Raw genomic sequence first — 20,754 nt, forward strand, 5'->3', positions numbered from 1 at the left:
TTTATCTCTCTCTCTAACTCTATAGACATATACAGCATGTAGACTCAGAAATCCAAGTGACCTCTAAAATAACCTCTAACAGCAAACAGAGCCATGTGAGCAGCAGCATCCCGCATCTTATTTACATTAATTGGGCAGGAAGCTACAGCAGTGATTGTAGGTTGTTTTTATATAGGCCCTTTTTAATTTAGTGCTGTACAGAAGCTCACGGCATTACATTAGAAAGTTCATCTCCATCGCCACTGACTGAAACTGGCTCAGACAATGGATGTACAGAATAAATCCAGGATCACAAACTGTCCCCTCTCTCACAACGCTAGTTCTCCTGCTGCCTTGCTGCTGCTGCAAAGTCTCCATCTAAGCCATGAATCTGTTCTGTCATGTGAATCCAATGGGGTGAAGTGGGGCCAACCTTTTATCAAGCTGCAAACCAGCTTGTGCTCTTTCAGAACAATCAAATGTGAATCAAAAATCAATTCCTGTGAGTGCTCTACTGCTTTTTTGACACCTGCCCAGTGTGAGTGTGGGGAGACTGAGAGTTGGTAATGTGTGGATCTACTAGATCATGTAGATCTGTATATTTAAGAGTCGTATAAATGAAAACTGTTCTGGATACGTGCCTGTAAGGACATTTGGATTTGCTAAGCAAGGTCTGTAGAAACGTTGTGGCGGTATTTTGTCTTCTATTGAATTTGCAGCTCCAGCCAATCCATTTTGAAATAATTAAAAGTCAGCAAGGGTGATGTTAAATCAATGTCAAAGTTACAGGTGAGAACGGCAAAAACTGCCACACTGAAAATTTGCAGCCATCTCCTGGCCAGTTTTGTTTCTTACACATTAATCATTTCTCCTGAAATGTGAGAAATAGCTGTAATAGTCTCTGTGGGCATATTTCCTGGAGGAGAGAATTCTTACTTCTCTCTACATGGGAGGTCACCGTTGATAATTAACTGAGCCACAAGTTGTTGAGTATTCCAGGGAAATAAAGGTTTCATGGTTTAAGGAGAAAAACTTTTATTTCACATATTTGTTCCTGTAGACTCACAGGGCTTGATTCCCCAGCGCCTTGCTCCTTGGGTAGCCATGTGTCACAGTGCAAAACTTACGTCTTTCCCATCATTCTGATTTGGTCGCATTCTGCACTCACTTTCCACTGAGGGAAGAGATTGGCCACGATGCAGGGCAATGCAGGCCTACTGAAAATCTAGACAATAAAAAATAACAATAGACCAAGTGGAGAAAATGAACCAGAATTTGTAGCAGTGGAGAGTGGGCCCTTTCACTTCCTGCTTTCCGTCATAATTGTATTCTGATGATACATATGCTTTTGCCAGTCACATTCACAGAGCACCACAGTGTAATTTAGGAACATAGGGTTCATAAATTATATACTGGAGTCATGTAGAGTTGCAGGATATCCACAGACATCAGTTATTGGAGGAGACAGCTTTTATCTACTCTCTTCTGCTGCTGGTGAGAATAGAAAGGGACACATGAACCACTCTCTTGACAGATCATCGGGGCCAGTTGGTGTGAGGCTTATATTTGTGTTATTCAGAGTGGGGGGAACAGCTGTTGCTTGTCACCACCTGCAATATCAACAGTCTTTCATCCCAAATGATCCCTCCACTTTACAGAGACTATATATGTGTGAGTCATTGCAACCATCACTGAAATGCAGACACCTCTGAGGTGGAACGCAGCACCAGTAATTAACCCTATGGAATGAGTTTACCAAGGGTTGTGGTGGATTCTCTCACTGGCATTTCTAAATCTAGACTGGATGTTTTTCTAAAAGCTGCTCTAGTTAGGAATGAATTCCGGGCCGTCCTATGGCCTGTGTTATACAGGAACTCAGATTGGAGGGGCACAATGGGCTTCTTTGGCCGTAGAATATACGAACCTATTTGGTAACACACAGGGAATGAAGGATCTTGCACCCAATCACTATTCAGCCTCACATTTGTTGCCGGTGGTTGTGCAAATCCAGATTGTGGAGCTGGAGAGTGGGGGAAAGATGGGGGAGGATCCTGTGCACACGCCAAACTGAGTGTGGTTCTGGAAAGGTCAGTGGCTGTGGTCAAGACTGCTCAGAGGCAGCACCCTGGAGGACTGAAATTGCCCTTCCTCCTCTTGGTGTGTGACGATGTCTCCAAGTGGCAGCAGCAGCAGGGGAGAGTATGGGGGGCAGAGGTATGGTGGGCACCTCCCGCCCTCCTCTAGGAAACCAACCAGCATTGCTACTCTAAGTGGTGATGGAGAAAAGGGGCCATCAGGGCAGCGTCTTGTCAAGGACAAAGGTGGGGGAAAACCCTACCCTTAAATGCTTATTTGGACAGAGCTGGCTTTGAGGCCAAAGCACAGTGAGAGGACATGTGCCTTGGGGCACGGGAAGTCAGAGGAAACCCATGAACACACACCAGAGGCAAAATTTGTTCACGGCCGGTCCCAACTCCCAACTGCTCTGTCTTTTTCAAATGTCCTACAGTCTCCCTACATTTACCAACAGTATGTTGCAGATGGGGGTAAATTCGAAACTTGGGAGGTCCACTGAAAATACCTTGTCACTGCCAAGGTCAGGAGTCAGCAGCCGAGGGGAGTGATGTGAATGGCACCTGTCAAGGACAAAGGCACATTGCGGCATGGCCACAAAAGCGTTGTTCCCCCCTTTGCTCTGAGTGCAGCAGAAGGGAAGCCCTGCAGGGTGGGTATCGCTGAATCAGCAAGCCCACCGCTTTGCTGCCGCTCTTGTTCTTGGGTGCCCCTGTGGGGAGCGGGCCAGTGATTTTCATTTGGAGGGGAAGAGGCCCCACTCCCTTGATTGAACTTGCGTGGGTCCCTTTATCCTCACGCCCATCGAGCAGATGGACACCAGCCCTGTACAGAGATGCCAAGGGCTGGCTGTCCTTAAGAGCGAGGGTCAAGGCCAAAGAGAGACACTTTCCAGGAAGTGTGCTAGATCATTGCTTAAGACAGGGACTCTTGTCTTTGCTCCTTGGTGACGTCCAGTCCAGGCGTTTAACCCAACCAGCACTTAATAGTTTTAAAATGTACACTGCTAAATATTGCATAGGAAACGCTTCATTGTCCTAAGCAACAGAGAGTCCTGTGGCACCTTTAAGACTAACAGATGTATTGGAGCATAAGCTTTCATGGGTGAATACCCACTTCATCAATACCTTGCGTCTGACAAAGTGGGTATTCACTCACGAAAGCTTATGCTCCAATACATCTGTTAGTCTTAAAGGTGCCACAGGACACTCTGTTGCTTTTTACAGATCCAGACTAACACGGCTACCCCTCTGATACTTCATTGTCCTAATTCACACTAAAGGCTAGGGCACGTGAGAATTTTATATGCAGTGCAAACTAGTGGATTTTAATCAAAACGATTGTTTGGAACAAAAACTTGGGTGGTTGGAGATCACCGAGGATGTGAATTTGCTCAGTGCAGTTTAAATTTGGAACTGTATTTTGCAGAACCCGCAAACTTTTGATCAAGTCCTACTCGTTTTTTGGGCAAATTCATATTTTTTTTGACAGTCCAATATTCACACAAACAACCCCCCCTTCCCCCGTGTAGCCTCCTCTGTCCTTTCTCACACGTATCGCACAAGGGACTGTAGTCTCCATGGTTACTGCAGTACACAAACTTGGGAAGCATCTTTCCAAGCTTACTGTTGTCTCTTGCAGTGCCTGAGTAAAAATAATTTAAATCTCTATATTTTTACTTAAAATGAGTGTGATAAGCTTAGGAGTGTGTGTGTGTGTGTGTGTGTGTGTGTGTGTGTGTGTGTGTGTGAGAGTGAGAGCGCGTGCTAGGGAGTGAGTCTCACACCCAATGAATGAGACTTGCACCACCTTGACTCCAACAGGACCTCTCTACAGATTGGCCTGCAAAGGATGCTGAATGAGTGAAGCAGCTCATCCCTTCTAAGCTCCATCACATGATGGGTTTCCCCTTAACTCTGATCTCCTTTGTGCCCATCCATTACTCCTGTCTTGAGCCCCGGGGCTGGAGCAAAACCTCTGTGCCTGCCCCAGAGCTCTCAGGGTGGGCAGTTGCCACCTATGCTGCACGTCACCTTATCCTGTAGGGACTATTAATTCTAATAATATCTTCGAACCATCCCTGACAGGAACCAGTTGGACAAACACCTTCCAGGATAGATAACACTTGGTCCTGCCTCAGTGCAGGGGACTGGACTAGATGACCTATCGAGCTCCCTTCCAGCCCTACAATTCTGTGATTCTATGTTACATTGATATGACACTTCCCAAGCCAAAGGATCCCAAAGAACACCCCAAAGTTTACAGAGTACGTGGATAATGACCGTGACTGTAGACACTCAAGTAAATCCTGTTAGAAAACAGGAAAAGCTCGAGCTCTCATCTTCATGTGCATTTGTACAGCACCTAGCGCAGCTTATCTGGGGAGTTTTATGGCCCCCTCACCACAGTATCTGAGCGCCTCCTGGTCATTAATGGCTTGTATCCCCACAGCTCGAATGCGGTAGGGAGGTATCATTCATCCCCATTGTACGGATGGGGAACTGAGGCACAGGATAGATTTGATTTGCCCAAGGTGAGGAGCTGGACTTGGGTCTCCTGAGTTTCAGTCCAGCAGCCTCACCCCTAGCCCATCATTCCTGCTCTGGGCTCTGATCCTCCCTGGGGTCCCTATTCAATGTCAGTATGGTTTGGCACCCCTACCTACACAGAGCTGCTGCATTGTCTTCCGCATACTTTGCCAGCTCCTTTGGAAAGCAGGTGCTGGTATCATAGAATCATAGAATATCAGGGTTGGAAGGGACCTCAGGAGGTCATCTAGTCCAACCCCCTGCTCAAAGCAGGACCAATCCCCAACTAAATCATCCCAGCCAGGGCTTTGTCAAACCTGACCTTAAAAACCTAAAAAAATCTGCTCCTTTGCTGCTGTCAGGGTTCCCCCCTGGGTGGGCGTGTCCCTGTGTGTGAGGAAAACAGGCCATGTGCTGACCCAAAATAAAACTGTCCATCCGTGTAAGGACAGGAACCCCACAGAGCCTGGAATCTTGAGCCTCGGGGAACTGGAAGAGATGGCCTTAAACTCTTCTATTCCAGCAAGTCTCTTTGCTGGGGTGACAGTCATGCTCTCAACGCGGCTGTAACACCTTGTGCCCTGTGTTTTAGGGTTCGAAAAAGAGACATCCAAACAGAAGGAGAAGGACGGGCCCAGCGGCACCCTGGTAAGTGCAGCTTCGCCTTTACTCTGACCTCCTGTGGCTTCTCCTGTGCCAGTGACCCCCCCCTCCCCGGTGAAACACCGTGATTCACTACGGGCCTGATTCTTCAGCCCTTACTCACATTCCTTGACTTGAACAGGGCTGTTTGCATGAGTAAGAAGTGCTCTTTGTGAGTAAGAGTTGGCCTCTGCCAGCATATTGAGACACTTGCAGGCACAGTGAAAAGGGGGAGACTATGCTGAATATACTAAGTGATCACCCCAAATCCCTGCTCTCTGACCGCTACTATCCCACGTTCCCTGATACAGGCCTGACTCCTCCAGGGCGCTGCAGAAATGGCCAAGTGGCCTCTGGATCAGCCTCACAGTGGTGGGCAGTCTTTCTGAAAGCACCTCAGGAGAAAGCTGCTTTGGGAGCTAATGTATTTAAAATTGTGAACTGGGGATTTAACCAATCCTGATTTCACAGCAGCCCCTGAAGTGCACTCTAGAGAGAGGCCTTCCTTCTGTGCGTGCAGCCCAAAGCTTTGTCCAGGCAGGCAGATGGGATGGTGCTGGAATAGGCTGATGGGCAGGGAAAGGCAGGGGCACATGAACTGTCGGCAGAGGGGACGGTACTTTGTACACCCAGGAGTCCCATGGGGAATCAGGACAGGTGGGAGTGTATGAGCCACACGTGGTCAGGAGTGAGTGATGGACAAGTGGATGTTTGTGATCCCCAGAGTCAGATGGGCAGTGGAGACATACGCAGATGCTGTCGGAGCATTTGTAAGATGCCCAGATATGAAGCTTGACAGCCTGAATGAAGTGGAAGAGGAGAAGTTGGGGGATAGAGCCCAGACCAGTGACAAGGGAGAGTCTTGTCCCCATCACGTGGCATCCTGTGGCAGCCGCTGGTGAAAAGCAGGCAGTGCAGCCCGATAGCCGCAGTAACTCTCCCCAGAGACAGACGGTGGCTGTGAGGTGCTGGCAGTGACAGCTGCTGCGTTTGCCTGCAGACCGTCTCTGTGTCCTTGCCAGCTGCCTTCCCATTGCCATGTGCTTGGGGAAATTGGCATGTGGTATCATGCTCTTGTGGACTCTGTGTAATCCCCTTGCAACATGAATTGGATTCATGTGGCAAGAGACTCTTTTGAAAGCTGGTGGGACGCTGCCAGCCGTGCCCCTCAACGCACAGCAAGTCTGCTGTCCCCATGGGCTGCATGCACGGCTCCCTCTGCTGGGCGATGCATGGCGCTGAAGTGGTCGTGGGTAGCGTGCCGCTGCAGTGTCTGCTGATGGGGATGGGAGAAGAGGAGAGAAGAGAGAAACAGAAAACACAGACTGGTGGAGTGAATAAAAATCCAGTGCCTCTCTGGAACCGATCACAGTGAATAGCGATGGGGAAGCGAGCTCTCACACCCTATAGGAAAGGGCCCCAAATTCTGCTTCTGGAAGCCAGCTTGATGGCTCCCTCCCTACAACCAGGATGGTGTCCACTGAGGAGGAGATAAAACAGCCCTGGTGATCGAGAGAGCACTGCTGCTGCCAGTGCAACTCCGTGTACTCCCATCAGTCGCTCTGTGTCCTGCTATCTCAGCCTCGTGCACTGCTGGGAGCCAGGCAGCAGTGTCGGAGCAGCTGTGACCGGTGTGTAGATAAAATCCCTTCCCTACTGCGACAGAGCTGTGGGCAAGGGGACATGCTACGCCAGCTCAGCTCCACGCGGCTGGAACAGCTAAGAGAGGAAGGTGGCAGGCAGATGACAATGAGATTAACCCCAGCAGCCAGCTCAGCTTCCCTGGGACAGATTTCACTACCCTAAGCCTCCCAAGGACATTAGTAAAGCAAACCAAGGGAAAAGTACTTGCTTTCTGTGGGGATTCCCAGCTCAGGTCTCCAGAGCCCTGCAGCTCTGGAGGTTCAGTGTAATGCATTAGTTGCTACAGGGAGGCTCTGGGGTGGACATGGGCATGCAGGGCTCAGGGGGGTATTGGGCCACATTAGAGGGAGACCCTCTGCTCAGTCAGACAAGTCATGGTCAGTGTCCAGGGCAGTTTGTTTCTTCCTTGGAACTGGGAGCTTGGCAGGAAGTGGGAGCGGCTGATTTGGGAAGCGGGAAACATGGGGGATTGTTACTTGCCGAGTGCTCAGGAGTATGTGCCCTAGTGTAGGGTGTCATCGGGGAGTCTCCAAGCTATGCCCAGAGCTGTTACTCCCAAGGAGCTCCTCTCTTGGTGCACTGCGTGGCCATGGGCAGGGGTTGCATTAAAGAGATTTTTCCAATTGCACCAGCTTGGGGTCTCAGAGCATTTGTGCTGAGAGCAGCCGACGCTCCCATTACTTTGCTGTGTTCACTCACCTGCCACTGTGCTGCGTAATAAGAACTGTCACCCTCACTAACCAAACAAAATTCTACATCTGGCTTGGGACTGAAAAACACTAGAACTTACTGCTCAGAGAAAGGGTGTTTTTCATTTACAAAACGCTGCACAAACTCCGACTAGCTCCTTGATATAATGCTTCTCTGTTTGTGGCCTGTGGCCAAGCAGATAACTGGGAAGGGAGTGTAGCTGGGATTAGTGGCATAAAATTAAGAAAGGGACATTTTAGGAGACTAGCTGTCAGGAAAGATTTTCTAACAGTGAGATCTGTCAGGCTGTGGAGGAATCTCCCAAGAGAAGGGATTGGAGATATTTAAAGCTAGATTGGCTGCAACAGTGGAGAATAAACCCCTCGGGGGTGCAGTATATGAGGCCTTTTCTAAATGATTTTAGTGTTGTGATTTTCCTTGCAGATTCAAGTAAGAGGAGATGGGTTCTGAGTGGAGAAGTCCCAAGGTAGAGCACCTGTGACTTTACTCATTAGTAAGAGTAGCAGGGGAAATCCATGAAAGGTGCATTGATATCCAGATCAGGGTATTAGATTGTGAAGTTCTCCCGGGCAGGAGAGACTCTTGGTTTTCATGGGGTGTGTCCCGGATGAGGCTGCTTTGAGTAGTTGGTCAGAGAATATGGAGCAAGCTTTCCAGAGAACACAGACTGTAATGGCCCTATCTGATGACCTCCTGCTCTAAGGAAGCGTGTTAAATACCCCGCTGGACCAGTTGCTCCAAGAGGAGGTTGCTGCTGCAGCACATGCTAATACAGAGGGAAGGGGACGGTGATCTGTCTCCAATCAGGGAGGCAATGATTGGAGCCTGTCTGCACAGGGGTGTTAGCTAGATGGCTGCTCTGCGGAGACAGATAATCAACACTGCTCCCTGCATGAAGGCTGTCTGACCCTACAACCACTTGTGAAGCCCAGCAAAATAACCCAGGCTGTGCAAACCTCTATACAACTGCTGCCAGCTGTAGCAAATCCCCCATTAAATGGGAGGTGACTGGCACAGGATTCGCTGTCCCCTGCAGGCCCTGACATAGGCTGCTGCAATTAACAACACTTAGCAAAGCTCACGTGCCTGGAGCTGTTTTAAATCGGTAGCAGCACGGGGCATGTAGCAAAGGGAGTGTGATGATATTGTGGGATCTGGCTCTGGCAATATCTTCATTAGAAACTGTCTGATATAGGTCCTGGGAAATGGGTTTTCTGCCATTTCTACGTTTGGTTTAAATCTAGCATCCTATTCAGGACTCAAAGTTTATTGGATTTCTAAAGGGTGGTAGCCTAGAGACAGAGGCCAGGCTGACCTGGAAGGGACTCAAATCTTTGCCCATCAGATGCATTAGCAAGAGACTTCCCTTAGGGCCTGTTTTCGCTTCACTGTGCACACATCCTGTGAGCTCCTGCTCCTCCTAGAGCATGCATCAAACCCCTCACTCCGCCATGGAAGTGTGTGCCCGTATGCCAGTCTGACAGCTGCATTTTCAAGTGACTTTGGAGGGAACCACTCATCCAGCCTCAACAGACAATGGGACCTGAAGGGGCATGACCGGAATGATAGGGTTTGTACCTAGACCGGACACTGCACTGTTTCCTTCCCACAATGGAGACAGGCCTCTGAATTTTCAGTGTACAAATACAGGATGGGTGAAGGAAGGACTTTAGAATGTGGAGACATACCCCAAATACGGGCAGTTGGGCAGAAAAGCTGCAGATCGAATGTATCATTGAGCAGTAATTCTTGTCACCGCAGGGCGATTCTGGACTGTGCTCAAAGGACAAAGCCCCTGGGGCCATGACGACCGGAGCGAGTGGAAGTGAAAGTCCTCTGGAAAGCATTTGCCTCAGTGAATCTGACAAAACAGCCGTGCTCACTTTAATAAGAGAAGAGGTAATGGTGACTCAGCACTGTCGGGGCTGGTGCCTGCTCAGGGCAGCAAAACGTGTACACCCAGAGCAGGAATTCATCTCAGCCTGTGTGTGTGAAGCAGCCAACACCATGGGGCCCTGATCTCCATTGGGGCCTCTAGGGACTACCACACACTAATAATATAACCTCTGCTCCCCACTGGTGTCACATCACAGGTGTATCCAGGATGTGGGAACTAGCCTCCCAGAGAGGCAGAGATGCTCTGGGGGGTGACATTCTCAGCGGACACGGTGGGGCAGGGGATGGAGTTTAAGGCTAGAAGGGAACAGTAGATCTAGTCTGACCTCTATAGTAAAGGCCATTACAATTTCACCCCATTACTCTATATTGAGCCCAAAATCTTGTGTCTGGCTGAAGTACACCTTCCAGAAAGGCATCCAGTCTGGATTTTAAATCATCAAGTGCTGGAGAATCTTTGTAGTTTGTAATCTTTCTGTTCCTCTTGGGTACCCTCCTACTGCTTGGCCAGCAATTCTCCTAGCCTGCAGAAGGTGCCTGCAAAGAAGATAGCAGCAGATCCCCCCACTCTCACACTTCCATCGTCTTGTGGCAAAAGCGAGACTCCAAAAGGGGAGAGTATCAGAGGGGTAGCCATGTTAGTCTGGATCTGTAGAAAGCAACAAAGAGTCCTGTGGCACCTTACAGACTAACAGACATATTGGGCTCATCTGACGAAGTGGGTATTCCCCACGAAAGCTTATGCTCCGATACGTCCCTTAGTCTATAAGGTGCCACAGGACTCTTTGTTGCTTTTTACAAAAGGGGAGAGTTTTATAGCCATGAATTTATCTAAGATCTGCACAGGTCCCTTACTGTAAAACCCCAGCTGAGCACCTGTGTTGATGTGCAGTGGCAGGCTTTGGGGCAATCATCTCCTCATGCCTCAAGCTTGCCACTTAACATTTATTTTTCAAGTGGCATAAGCACGTAATTTTCAGCAGAAATGCTTCATAAACGTTTGCAATTAGAGGCTCCGAACATTTTGAGCCAGCACTGGAATCTAGATTAAATCTTTGCCCATTGCTGGTAATCTTCTAAAGAGCTGTCTTCAGCTAATATCAAAGTGTTCGGGTTTTGCATTGCTAGTGATTGGATTTAATGTCTCTGACTATCCTCTACAACATTCCCAATTCACAGTCTGAAGCTGAGCTTTGGGTGTAGGGATCCACCTCCTGGAAGACAGCCCTTGTATGCCTGGAGGTGGAGAGTTAGAGTTTGCATTTTGTTTCCTTTACCATGTAGATAATCACTAAGGAGATCGAAGCAAATGAATGGAAGAAAAAATATGAAGAGAGCCGACAAGAAGTCTTGGAAATGAGGTAAAAATCTGAGCTCTCAGGTGTTCACCCCCCAACGTTATCCGTTAGCATTCCCACACAGAGCTACAGATCAAATCATGCCTGACTCTTGGACTTTCCATGCAGCCACTGGGGTATATTGAAGCAAAGCTGTTGATTTTGGGGTGCTGAATTGCTTGGTACTGAAAAGCTGCTCATGCGTCTCTTCTTTTGTGACTCTTGTGGTTTAGTTTGCCCTGGTGGTAATAAGATATCATGGATAGCCATGCTCAGGATGGAACATGTTACAAGCCGTGAGCTCATCATGCTCAGACTGTAACAAGTCTGTCATGTTCTTTGTGGCAAGAGTAAAATCCTATTAACTGTGCATGCCTGAGAGCCCAGGGGAAGGCCAGGTCAGCTGGATGGCAGATATTACTGGAGAAAAGAGGAGGTGATTGAGAGGAATCAGAACTATAATCTAGACTGTTTCAGTGACTATACATATAGTTTCAGACTGTGCACACAGGCTGCCTCTGGAACTGGCTGGTGTCATTTTGTTTCCCAAAGCCTTAAGAAGTGGGCTTGGCAACAACATACCAGCTGCAGTTTGCCAGCAACAGAGCTTCACAGATACAAACAAACCCCCAGACTGTGTGTAAATGTCCCCTGTCCCCTTTCGTTCTAGGAAAATCGTGGCTGAATATGAAAAGACCATTGCCCAGATGATAGGTAAGATCTCTCTGGGTGGCAGCCGTCACTAGCGTTAGGAAGTTGGTGGCCTCGGGATGGCTTGTGGGATGCTGATCACAGTAACAACACAGAGAAAAATGGACCCAGTTTCATCTGCTTCCCCTAGTTCAGTGCCCATCTGCTATTACAACCAGGACTGGCCTCCATAAGGAGCATGAAGCAGAATCCCTTACTCCCACTCCACCAGCTGCCCTGACCAGCTTCTCTCCGTCCTGATAAATGAACGTTAGGTTTTCTAAGTTGGAGGTTCCACGTGTTCCCATAGCCCTGAGGTTCCTCTCCGTTAGACACCTCCCTCTCCCCCCCCGCATCCCGGCTTTCCACCGTGACGATGTATCGTCCAGTCAAGGTGGGCTGACAGAGGCTCCCCTGGAAGAGCCATCAGCAACATCCGAAGTTGGCCAGTGAGGACCACTGCAGTGATGGCAGCTGTGCTTTCATCCCTGCTTGCTCCTGAGAGTCCCTCGCGCTTGGAATCCAAGCCAGGGCTGTCATGGGGCAATTTGGAGCGATAACCCCCAGGCCGTTGCTGCAGCAGTCTCCATTTCAGAAAAGGAGAGTTTTGATGTAAATATAATTTACTTCTAATTCACAGAAGATGAACAGAGGACAAACATGGCCTCCCAGAAGAGTCTGCAGCAGCTCACAATGGAAAAGGAACAGGCCCTGGCAGACCTGAACTCTGTAGAAAGGTCCCTGTCGGATCTGTTTCGGAGATACGAGAACCTGAAGGGCATTCTGGAAGGGTTTAAGAAGGTCCTTTACTCTCTTGGGAGACTTGCTTTCCTCTTCCTTGTTGTACCTCCTGTGCTGCCTGTGTGATGTCCTGTCCAATGGTTTCTGGTTAAGGGGTTATAGAAGCACACAGGCTATTATTGTTTCTTGTCCAATACTGTTCTGGTTGTCCTATGTCCCCAATGCCACTTTGAATCAATGTTCCTTGGTAGAGTTGGGCAAATAACAGATTTCTCAATACACTGGCAAGGCCAAGATTTCGGGGCAGGGGGGTGGGGTGGGGGACGGAATTGTTGTGGGTCAAACTGAAAATGAAATTTTTTTGAAATTTTCAGCAAATCAGAAAGTAATAAAAAATTAATTTCAGGGTGACCAGAACGTTTTGTTTTGATATGGAGCATTTTTAATAATAAAATTAAAGGACTATTTCTAAGCTAAAAGTCATTTCAAATAAAAACATCAGGATGGTTTATTTTTAAAAAGTTGAAATTAAATGTTTAATTTTTTTCAGATTTTTTTTTTCATTTGAAACAATCTGGCAAAATTGATACAAATTTGCAACTTGTTTTAATGTTGCCAAATCTTCATTTTTCACCAAAAACAAGTCAAAAAATTGCCCAGCTCTACTCCTTGCCCTCGTCGAAGGATGTTTCCGGTGCTTGCGTTTATATGTCAGCATTGGGATGAATAAGCAGGGTACCTGTCCGGGTTGTAAATGTCACAGGAAGCCAGTGATAAGAGCTGCTGGAGCTGATCGCAGCAGGGAGCCTGTTCCTCTTTATAGATTTTACGGTCGCGTTCTCCCTGTACTCTGTGAACAATAGACATCAGAAGTAGCAGAGGGATCCAAGCAAAGGGCTGGAGCAAAGGCAAGGTATTATAAAAACATTATCAGAGTGGTGTAAAAAGGCCATAGCATAAATGAGCAATCTGTCGGAAGAATAAAAAATACTTCAAAAGTTGTGAACCTCAATTTCCATCTGGGTGTCAGTTTTGTAGTTCGTATCAGCACAGTGTGACATGCTCAACTCCATTTCAAATTAGTCACCATTGTTTTGCAATTTTTATCTTCCAGAATGAAGAAGCTTTGAAAAAATGTGCTCAGGATTACTTAGCCCGGGTCAAACAGGAAGAGCAGCGGTATCAAGCCCTGAAAATCCATGCAGAAGAAAAATTAGACAAGTAAGAATCCCAGATGTGGGCTCTGCGGAATGCAGGCTGAGTCTGGAACTTTGGGAGAAACAAGAATGAGCTTTGATTTCAGTCTTTCAACCAGGTTTATAAATAAAAAATTAGATTCATACCAGAGTCTTTGAAAGAATCTGTAACCTTGAGAAGGGTCCTGCTCATTGTTTAGAGGAATTTGAACTCCTGCAGGGTAAAGCAATCTGTATAACAGAGTTTGCAAAATGAAATCTACCATTCTATATCCTTTGTGCTTTTATAGCGAGGTGGCTGGATGATAACTGTACTCTTATAATATTTGAGATTGTGAGTTAAGAATGGTTATAAAGCTGCTGGTTATTTACAATATTATTAGCAATTCTTTTGATGAGATACCATTACTACTTAAAGTGTCATCAAGGGGCAGCACATGCTGACTGGCTTTCCCAAAGTCCTGAGGCAGAGAATATCAGGGACACTGGGGCCTCTTGTTCTAAAAGTGGAAAGGCAGAGAAACCCTACCCATCACTCAGGGCTTGGCTACATGAGAAAATTGCACTGGGTTTGACTTAAGAATCATAGACTCATAGACTTTAAGGTCAGAAGGGACCATTATAATCGTCTAGTCTGACCTCCTGCACAACGCAGGCCACAGAATCTCACCCACCCACTCCTGTAATAAACCCCTAACCTCTGTCTGAGCTATTGAAGTCCTCAAATCATGGTTTAAAGACTTCAAGGTGCAGAGAATCCTTCAGCAAGTGACCCGTGCCCCACACTGCAGAGGAAGGCGAAAAACCCCCAGGGCCTCTGCCAATCTGCCCTGGAGGAAAATTCCTTCCCGACCCCAAATATGGTGATCAGCTAAACCCTGAGCATGTGGGCAAGACTCACCAGCCAGCACCCAGGAAAGGATTCTCTGTAGTAACTCAAATCCCACCCCATCTAACATCCCATCACAGGCCACTGGGCATATTTACCGCTAATAGTCAAAGACCAATTAATTGCCAAAATTAGGCTATCCCATTATACCATCCCTTCCATAAACTTATCGAGCTTAGTCTTGAAGCCAGATATGTCTTTTGCCCCCACTGCTCCCCTTGGAAGGCTGTTCCAGAACTTCACCTCACTCCTCGGATGGTTAGAAACTTTGTCTAATTTCAAGTCTAAACTTCCTGATGGCCAGTTTATATCCATTTGTTCTTGTGTCCACATTGGTACTGAGCTTAAATAATTCCTCTCCTTCCCTGGTATTTATCCCTCTGATATATTTATAGAGAGCAATCATATCTCCCCTCAGCCTTCTTTTGGTTAGGCTAAACAAGCCAAGCTCTTTGAGTCTACTTTCATAAGACAGGTTTTCCATTCCTCAGATCATCCTAGTAGCCCTTCTCTGTACCTGTTCCAGTTTGAATTCATCCTTCTTAAACATGGGAGACCAGAACTGCCCACAGTATTCCAGATGAGGTCTAACCAGTGCCTTATATAATGGTACTAACACCTCCTTATCTCTACTGGAAATACCTCACCTGAGGCATCCCAAGACTGCATTAGCTTTTTTCACGGCCATATCACATTGGCGGCTCATAATCATCCTGTGATCAACCAATACTGCGAGGTCCTTCTCCTCCTCTGTTACTTCCAACTGATGAGTCCCCAGCTTATAACAAAAATTCTTGTTATTAATCCCTAAATACATGTCCTTGCACTTTTCACTATTAAATTGATCCTATTATTATTACTCCAGTTTACAAGGTCATCTAGATCTTCCTGTATGATATCCCGGTTCTTCTCTGTATTGGCAATACCTCCCAGCTTTGTGTCATCCGCAAACTTTATTAGAACATTCCCACTTTTTGTGCCAAGGTCAGTAATAAAAAGATTAAATAAAATTGGTCCCATAACCAATCCCTGAGGAACTCCACTAGTAACCTCCCTCCAGCCTGACAGTTCACCTTTCAGTATGAACCGTTGTAGTCTCCCCTTTAACCAGTTCCTTATCCACCTTTCAATTTTCATATTGATCCCCATCTTTTCCAATTTAACTAATAATTCCCCATGTGCAACCATATCAAATGCCTTATTGAAATAGAGATAAATTAGATCCACTGCATTTCCTTTGTCTAAAAAATCTGTTACCTTCTCAAAGAAGGAGATCAGGTTGGTTTGGCACGATCTACCTTTTGTAAAACCATGTTGTATTTTGTCCCAATTACCATTGACCTCAATGTTCTTAACTACTTTCTCCTTCAAAATTTTTTCCAAGACCTTGCATACTACAAATGTCAAACTAACAGGCCTGTAGTTACCCAGATCACTTTTTTCCTTTCTTAAAAATAGGAACTATGTTAGCGATTCTCCAGTCATATGGTACAACCCCTGAGTTTACAGATTCATTAAAAATTCTTGCTAATGGGCTTGCGATTTCATGTGCCAGTTCCTTTAATATTCTTGGATGAAGATTATCTGGGCCCCTCGATTTTAGTCCCATTAAGCTGTTCGAGTTTGGCTTCTACCTCGGATGTGGTAATATCTACCTCCATATCCTCATTCCCATTTGTCATCCTACCATTATCCCTAAGCTCCTCATTAAAGACTGAGGCAAAGTATTTGTTTAGATATTGGGCCATGCCTAGATTATCCTTAACCTCCACTCCATCCTCAGTGTTTAGCGGTCCCACTTCTTCTTTCTTTGTTTTCTTCTTATTTATATGGCTATAGAACCTTTTACTATTGGTTTTAATTCCCTCCCCTCTACACGGCTTTTGGCCTTTCTCACTTTATCCCTGCATGTTCTGACCTCAATAAGGTAGCTTTCCTTGCTGATCACTCCCATCTTCCACTCCTTGTAGGCTTTCTGCTTTTTCTTAATCACCTCTCTGAGATGCTTGCTCATCCAACTTGGTCTACAATTCCTGCCTATGAATTTTTTCCCCTTTCTTGGGATGCAGGCTTCTGATAGTTTCTGCAACTTTGACTTGAAGTAATTCCAGGCGTCCTCTGCCTTTAGATCCACAAGTTCTTCAGTCCAATCCATTTCCCTAACTAATTTCCTTAATTTTTTTAAGTTAGCCCTTTTGAATCAAAAACCCTAGTCACAGATCTATTTTTGTTTATCCTTCCATTTAGTTTGAACTGAATTAGCTCATGAAGGTGTGAATTTAAACTGATGTAGTTAAACCAGTCAAACCCCTGTGTCGACAGTCTGATTTTGGTATAAGGAGCTTATTTTTGTTCATCTTAAACTTGTTGCAGTTGACTTAAGCTACCCCAAGAAAAGCTGCTCTGAAACTGAAAGCAGCGTGTCCATGCGGGTTTGCCCCATCTTAAATAAACCAGTTTAAAAGCCAATGTAAGTTACACCATTGCAACTTCCCCATGTAGACACAGCCTCAGAATCTATTGCTCATAAACATGGAGGAGAACTGGAGCCAGCACAGCAAGTGCAGCTGTTACTGGCTGCTTTAACAGGTGACTTTATCCTTTGCTTTCTTAGGCGTTTAGATAACTGTACGCTGTGGCACTGTGTAATGTTACTCTGTTGGGCTGTGGCCCATGTGATAAATATTCTCTCTCACTCTGTCTCTCTCTCTCTCTCTAAACCCCCACGTAGAGCCAATGAAGAAATTGCACAGGTACGCACAAAAGCAAAAGCTGAGAGTGCAGCTCTCCATGCTGGGCTGCGCAAAGAGCAGATGAAGGTGGAATCACTGGAGAGAGCCCTCCAACAGAAGGTAAAGGCCCTTCGGCCACCGCCCCCATCTGGATCCTGAAGTGGTGTTTGTTTAGCTATTGATTTCAGTGGAAACAGTTGCCATTAAAATGTCTCCTACTGATCTTGGGATCATTCCTCAGATCACAGCTGACATGAGAGGGAGGGTCTCAGAAAAGCTAGCCTGAAGCCAGGCAGAGTGAGGAGGGGAGGAATATAAATTCTGTTCTTTAAATCTCTGCCCGTTATCCACTTACCATCACACTGAAATATTGGTGTGGCTATTGGGAACAGCTGCATTTCAAGCTGCACCGTCCACTTGGGGACATGAAATCCATGATAAATGATACCAGGGTGTCTCCATGCGGCTGTTAAACCCCCACACACCATGGAATGTGTGTCCCAGCTGATCCTCGCCTTGAGTTGTATCAGGACTGTGCTCCTAGACAGGGACCTGGGCTGGTGGGCAGTTATACGGAGCTGGAGAGCGATAGTTTGTGATTAGGATCCCCCAGGATCAGCCTAGACAGCAGATCCTGCAGGACTAGCTTGGAATGCAGATCCCTGGCATCGTTCTAGGGAGATCTCCTGGAGATCAGGGCAGATAGCGAGTCTCTTTTTCTACATGCTTCTCTGCCATTCACTCGGCTGGCACATGCCAGAGTGCCTGCATACTACAAGGATAGCTGCTTTGAAATGCAATGGATGGTGTTACAAAGGGATTAGTAGCCATAATCCTGTTTGCAGAAGTGAATGCCCTGAACTACAGTGCCAACTGCAGAGCAATTTCATTGGCCCCCGCTCGCCATGTGATAGAGCCCCAGTCCCTGCAGAGGGTCAGCAGTGGAAGCAGATTGGCTCTGCTCCCCTTCCTCCCCCCCCCCCCCCCCCAGGGGCCATGCCTTTCCTTTTATGATGATGATGATGATGATGATTTATTTGTATTACCAGTGGGGAAAGGGGCTGGAATTGGTCACTCACTGGTTACCCGTGGCCATCAGGGAACTTCAGCTCTTCATCTCCATGTGACCGTTTGTCTTTCAGAACCAAGAAATTGAAGAGTTGACCAAGATCTGTGACGAGCTGATTGCAAAGATGGGAAAGACTGACTGAGCCTCGCCACCCTTTGTCCAACACTCTGCACTTGGCTGCTTTTTTTGTAACGTTGCGCACCTTGCCTTAGTCTCCAGGAATAATCTCCCCTGAGCAGAGAAAAGCACATGCGCACAGCTGCCTGCCCCACTTGACTGCAGGATCCCATCACCCCAGAGGCAAAGCTGGCGTCCCAAAGGGTTCTAGTCTGATCGTTTCAGAGGGTTTGCAGCCCCAGGTTTTTAGGGCTTCGCTCAGTTTCTCCCTAATCCGGCAGGACTTGTGCATTTCTTTTGGTGTCATCAGCAGCCACATGCCCACCCCTACAGACAGCACCTCAGTCAGGCCTGCGGACACTTTCTGGGGTCCCTTCCTGGCAGCTAGAGAGCTGGTTTGAGTTGTACCCATATGAGAGCTGGGATTTTTATTGGTTACATCTATTGAGCACCTAACCAGTTGGCATTTTCCGCCTAAAAACAATGGGGAGGTCCCAGCTGTGAGGCTAAGCCCACACCCAGGTGCCGAGAGCTGACAGTGCAATACTGGTACCTTGAGAAAGGAAGGCACTGTGGGGTCTCAGTAGAAGTGTCTGGGATAGGGAGGTAATGATGTTAAAATCAGGGGCATCTGACAGGAAACACCCCGCACACACACACTCACACACACACACGGTGTCCACAGCATGCGATTTTGATTAACTGGTTAATCCTACAGCTGAACTGGTTTGCCTGAAAGTGGTTTGATTCATTTCTGATAGGTTGATCCAAGTGTATATTCATGTAACATGTTGTAGCAAGTCCTGATCCCATGCCCTGCCAGCAGCTAGGGAGGGAAGCCCAAGTGTCTCTCTGGGTATGTCTACACTGCACTCTGAGGTGTGATTGCAGCTCAGGCTGACATACCTGCGCTAACATGGGTAAAAATAGCAATGTAGATGCAGCAGCATGGGCTTCAGCAATGCATGTAGGTACCCAGGGTCCCGGGCATTTTTGTACTGCGCATCTACATTGCTGCCTTTAGCCAGGCTAGCGCAGGTGTTTCAGCCTGAGCTGCAGTCACACCTCAAATTGCAGTGCAAAGGTACCCTTGGTCAGTGCACTTTATTGTCCTTGCACTAGGGCTCTCTCGTCAGCCTTGGTGGGTCCTTCCTCACAGCTGCACAGCTGGATCTTCCATCCAGACAGATGTGCGTGCATATTTGGTTACCTACTTTGTACATCTCCTCTTGGGGTGGTACCACTTGCCCTGTGCTGCCCTCTAGCACCATCATTTCCTGGCATTGATTAGTAGTATTTTAATAGTAATTCAAAATATGCAAAGCAAAGCTCTTTGGTATTGGATCAAAATGCTGCTGTGAGATTAGAGGAGTGACCGCTCCCTTTGGGGACTGCAGAAAGAAGGGAGCAGGCCCTAATTTGTGCATATGGTGAATGTCCTAAAATCCTTTTCTCCAAGTCAATACAGAATGCCATTTAAAATTATGCAAAATGCTCTGGACTGTGTCTTGCTCTCAGAAATGCCTTTGCAGTTTTACAAGTACTAATAGAACCAGAAACTAGTACAAGCAAAGTCAGCTGCAAACAGCTGTTAAATAAACGTGCAGGTACAAATGGGCAGGAAACCGAATCATACTAACTATGCAAGCAAACCACTCAGTGGAACTGTAGTGTGGATTTTCCCTTTATTTGGACCAAGCCAATTTCATGCAGAATTGCTGAAGCACCCTTCATACTGCAGTAGAGACCCAGAAGTTCTGCAGGGTGACATATATTTAAATGTATGTAGATTGTTTTTGTACCATACTTGGAATGCTGTTGCATGAGCCAACATTAGCAATGAGTTTTACCTGTCTGCGCATTGGCAATGCTTTCCCACCCTGCAGAGTTGCAGCAGGTCTCATCCATATGGCATTCACTAGGGTGCAGTACCTCTAGCCTGACAGCAGTGATGCTCACAAGCTGTATGAACTGTTCTGTCCATGCTAATTTCTCTTGGTCAGGGACTTATGCTTTGGAACCATTTGTCTGAGGTTTTGTGCAAAGCAGTCCTGCCCTTCAGACAGAGAAATGTAACTCCAGAACAAAACATGGGCTGGGCTAGGCAACAGCTGGGGTGGCAGTGGATCCGATTTTAAAGTCCTGAGTGGATAGTGGTGAAGTATCAAACCAGGGAAGGATTTGCTGTTTTGGAACTGAGCCCTAGCTAGTGGCGGATGTAAAAGTTTAGCAAGCCTTTTGGCTGCTAACGTTTCATACCAAAATCAAACTCTTCTATTTTCTGGTTCCTAACATGGACCATGCAGAGCACACGTCTGTTCTAAAATATACTTTTTGAAATGTATTCTGTAGGGAGATGATTATTATACATTGAACAAGACCAAGATGGTGACACCCTGCCCCTGACTAGCTAATGGGACTAGTTTAGCATGCCTCCTTTGAAAGTAGTGTCCTGCTGTGCACTGGAGAAGGTCCCTCCGAAATTAGCCCAGGGGTAGTTCCCTTGATGG

The 20,754-nt window shown here is 46.9% G+C and overlaps 1 protein-coding gene across 1 annotated transcript in view; it reads left to right on the top strand.

The window, feature by feature from the left end:
- Positions 1-19,160, top strand: part of TACC1 (transforming acidic coiled-coil containing protein 1) — a 43,687-nt gene extending 24,527 nt beyond the window's left edge. The window contains exons 7-15 of the mRNA XM_029912766.1: positions 5,173-5,228; positions 8,001-8,006; positions 9,330-9,476; positions 10,758-10,834; positions 11,481-11,524; positions 12,141-12,301; positions 13,356-13,462; positions 17,058-17,178; positions 18,201-19,160. Of these exons, the coding sequence (XP_029768626.1) occupies positions 5,173-5,228; positions 8,001-8,006; positions 9,330-9,476; positions 10,758-10,834; positions 11,481-11,524; positions 12,141-12,301; positions 13,356-13,462; positions 17,058-17,178; positions 18,201-18,269 (788 nt within the window). The 3' untranslated portion in view covers positions 18,270-19,160. The remainder of the gene's footprint in view (positions 1-5,172; positions 5,229-8,000; positions 8,007-9,329; positions 9,477-10,757; positions 10,835-11,480; positions 11,525-12,140; positions 12,302-13,355; positions 13,463-17,057; positions 17,179-18,200) is intronic.
- Positions 19,161-20,754: the final 1,594 nt, after the last annotated feature.

The sequence above is a fragment of the Terrapene carolina genome, unplaced genomic scaffold (genome assembly GCF_002925995.2).
Source record: "Terrapene carolina triunguis isolate 2854851 unplaced genomic scaffold, T_m_triunguis-2.0 Scaffold53, whole genome shotgun sequence".
NCBI lineage: Eukaryota > Metazoa > Chordata > Testudines > Emydidae > Terrapene > Terrapene triunguis.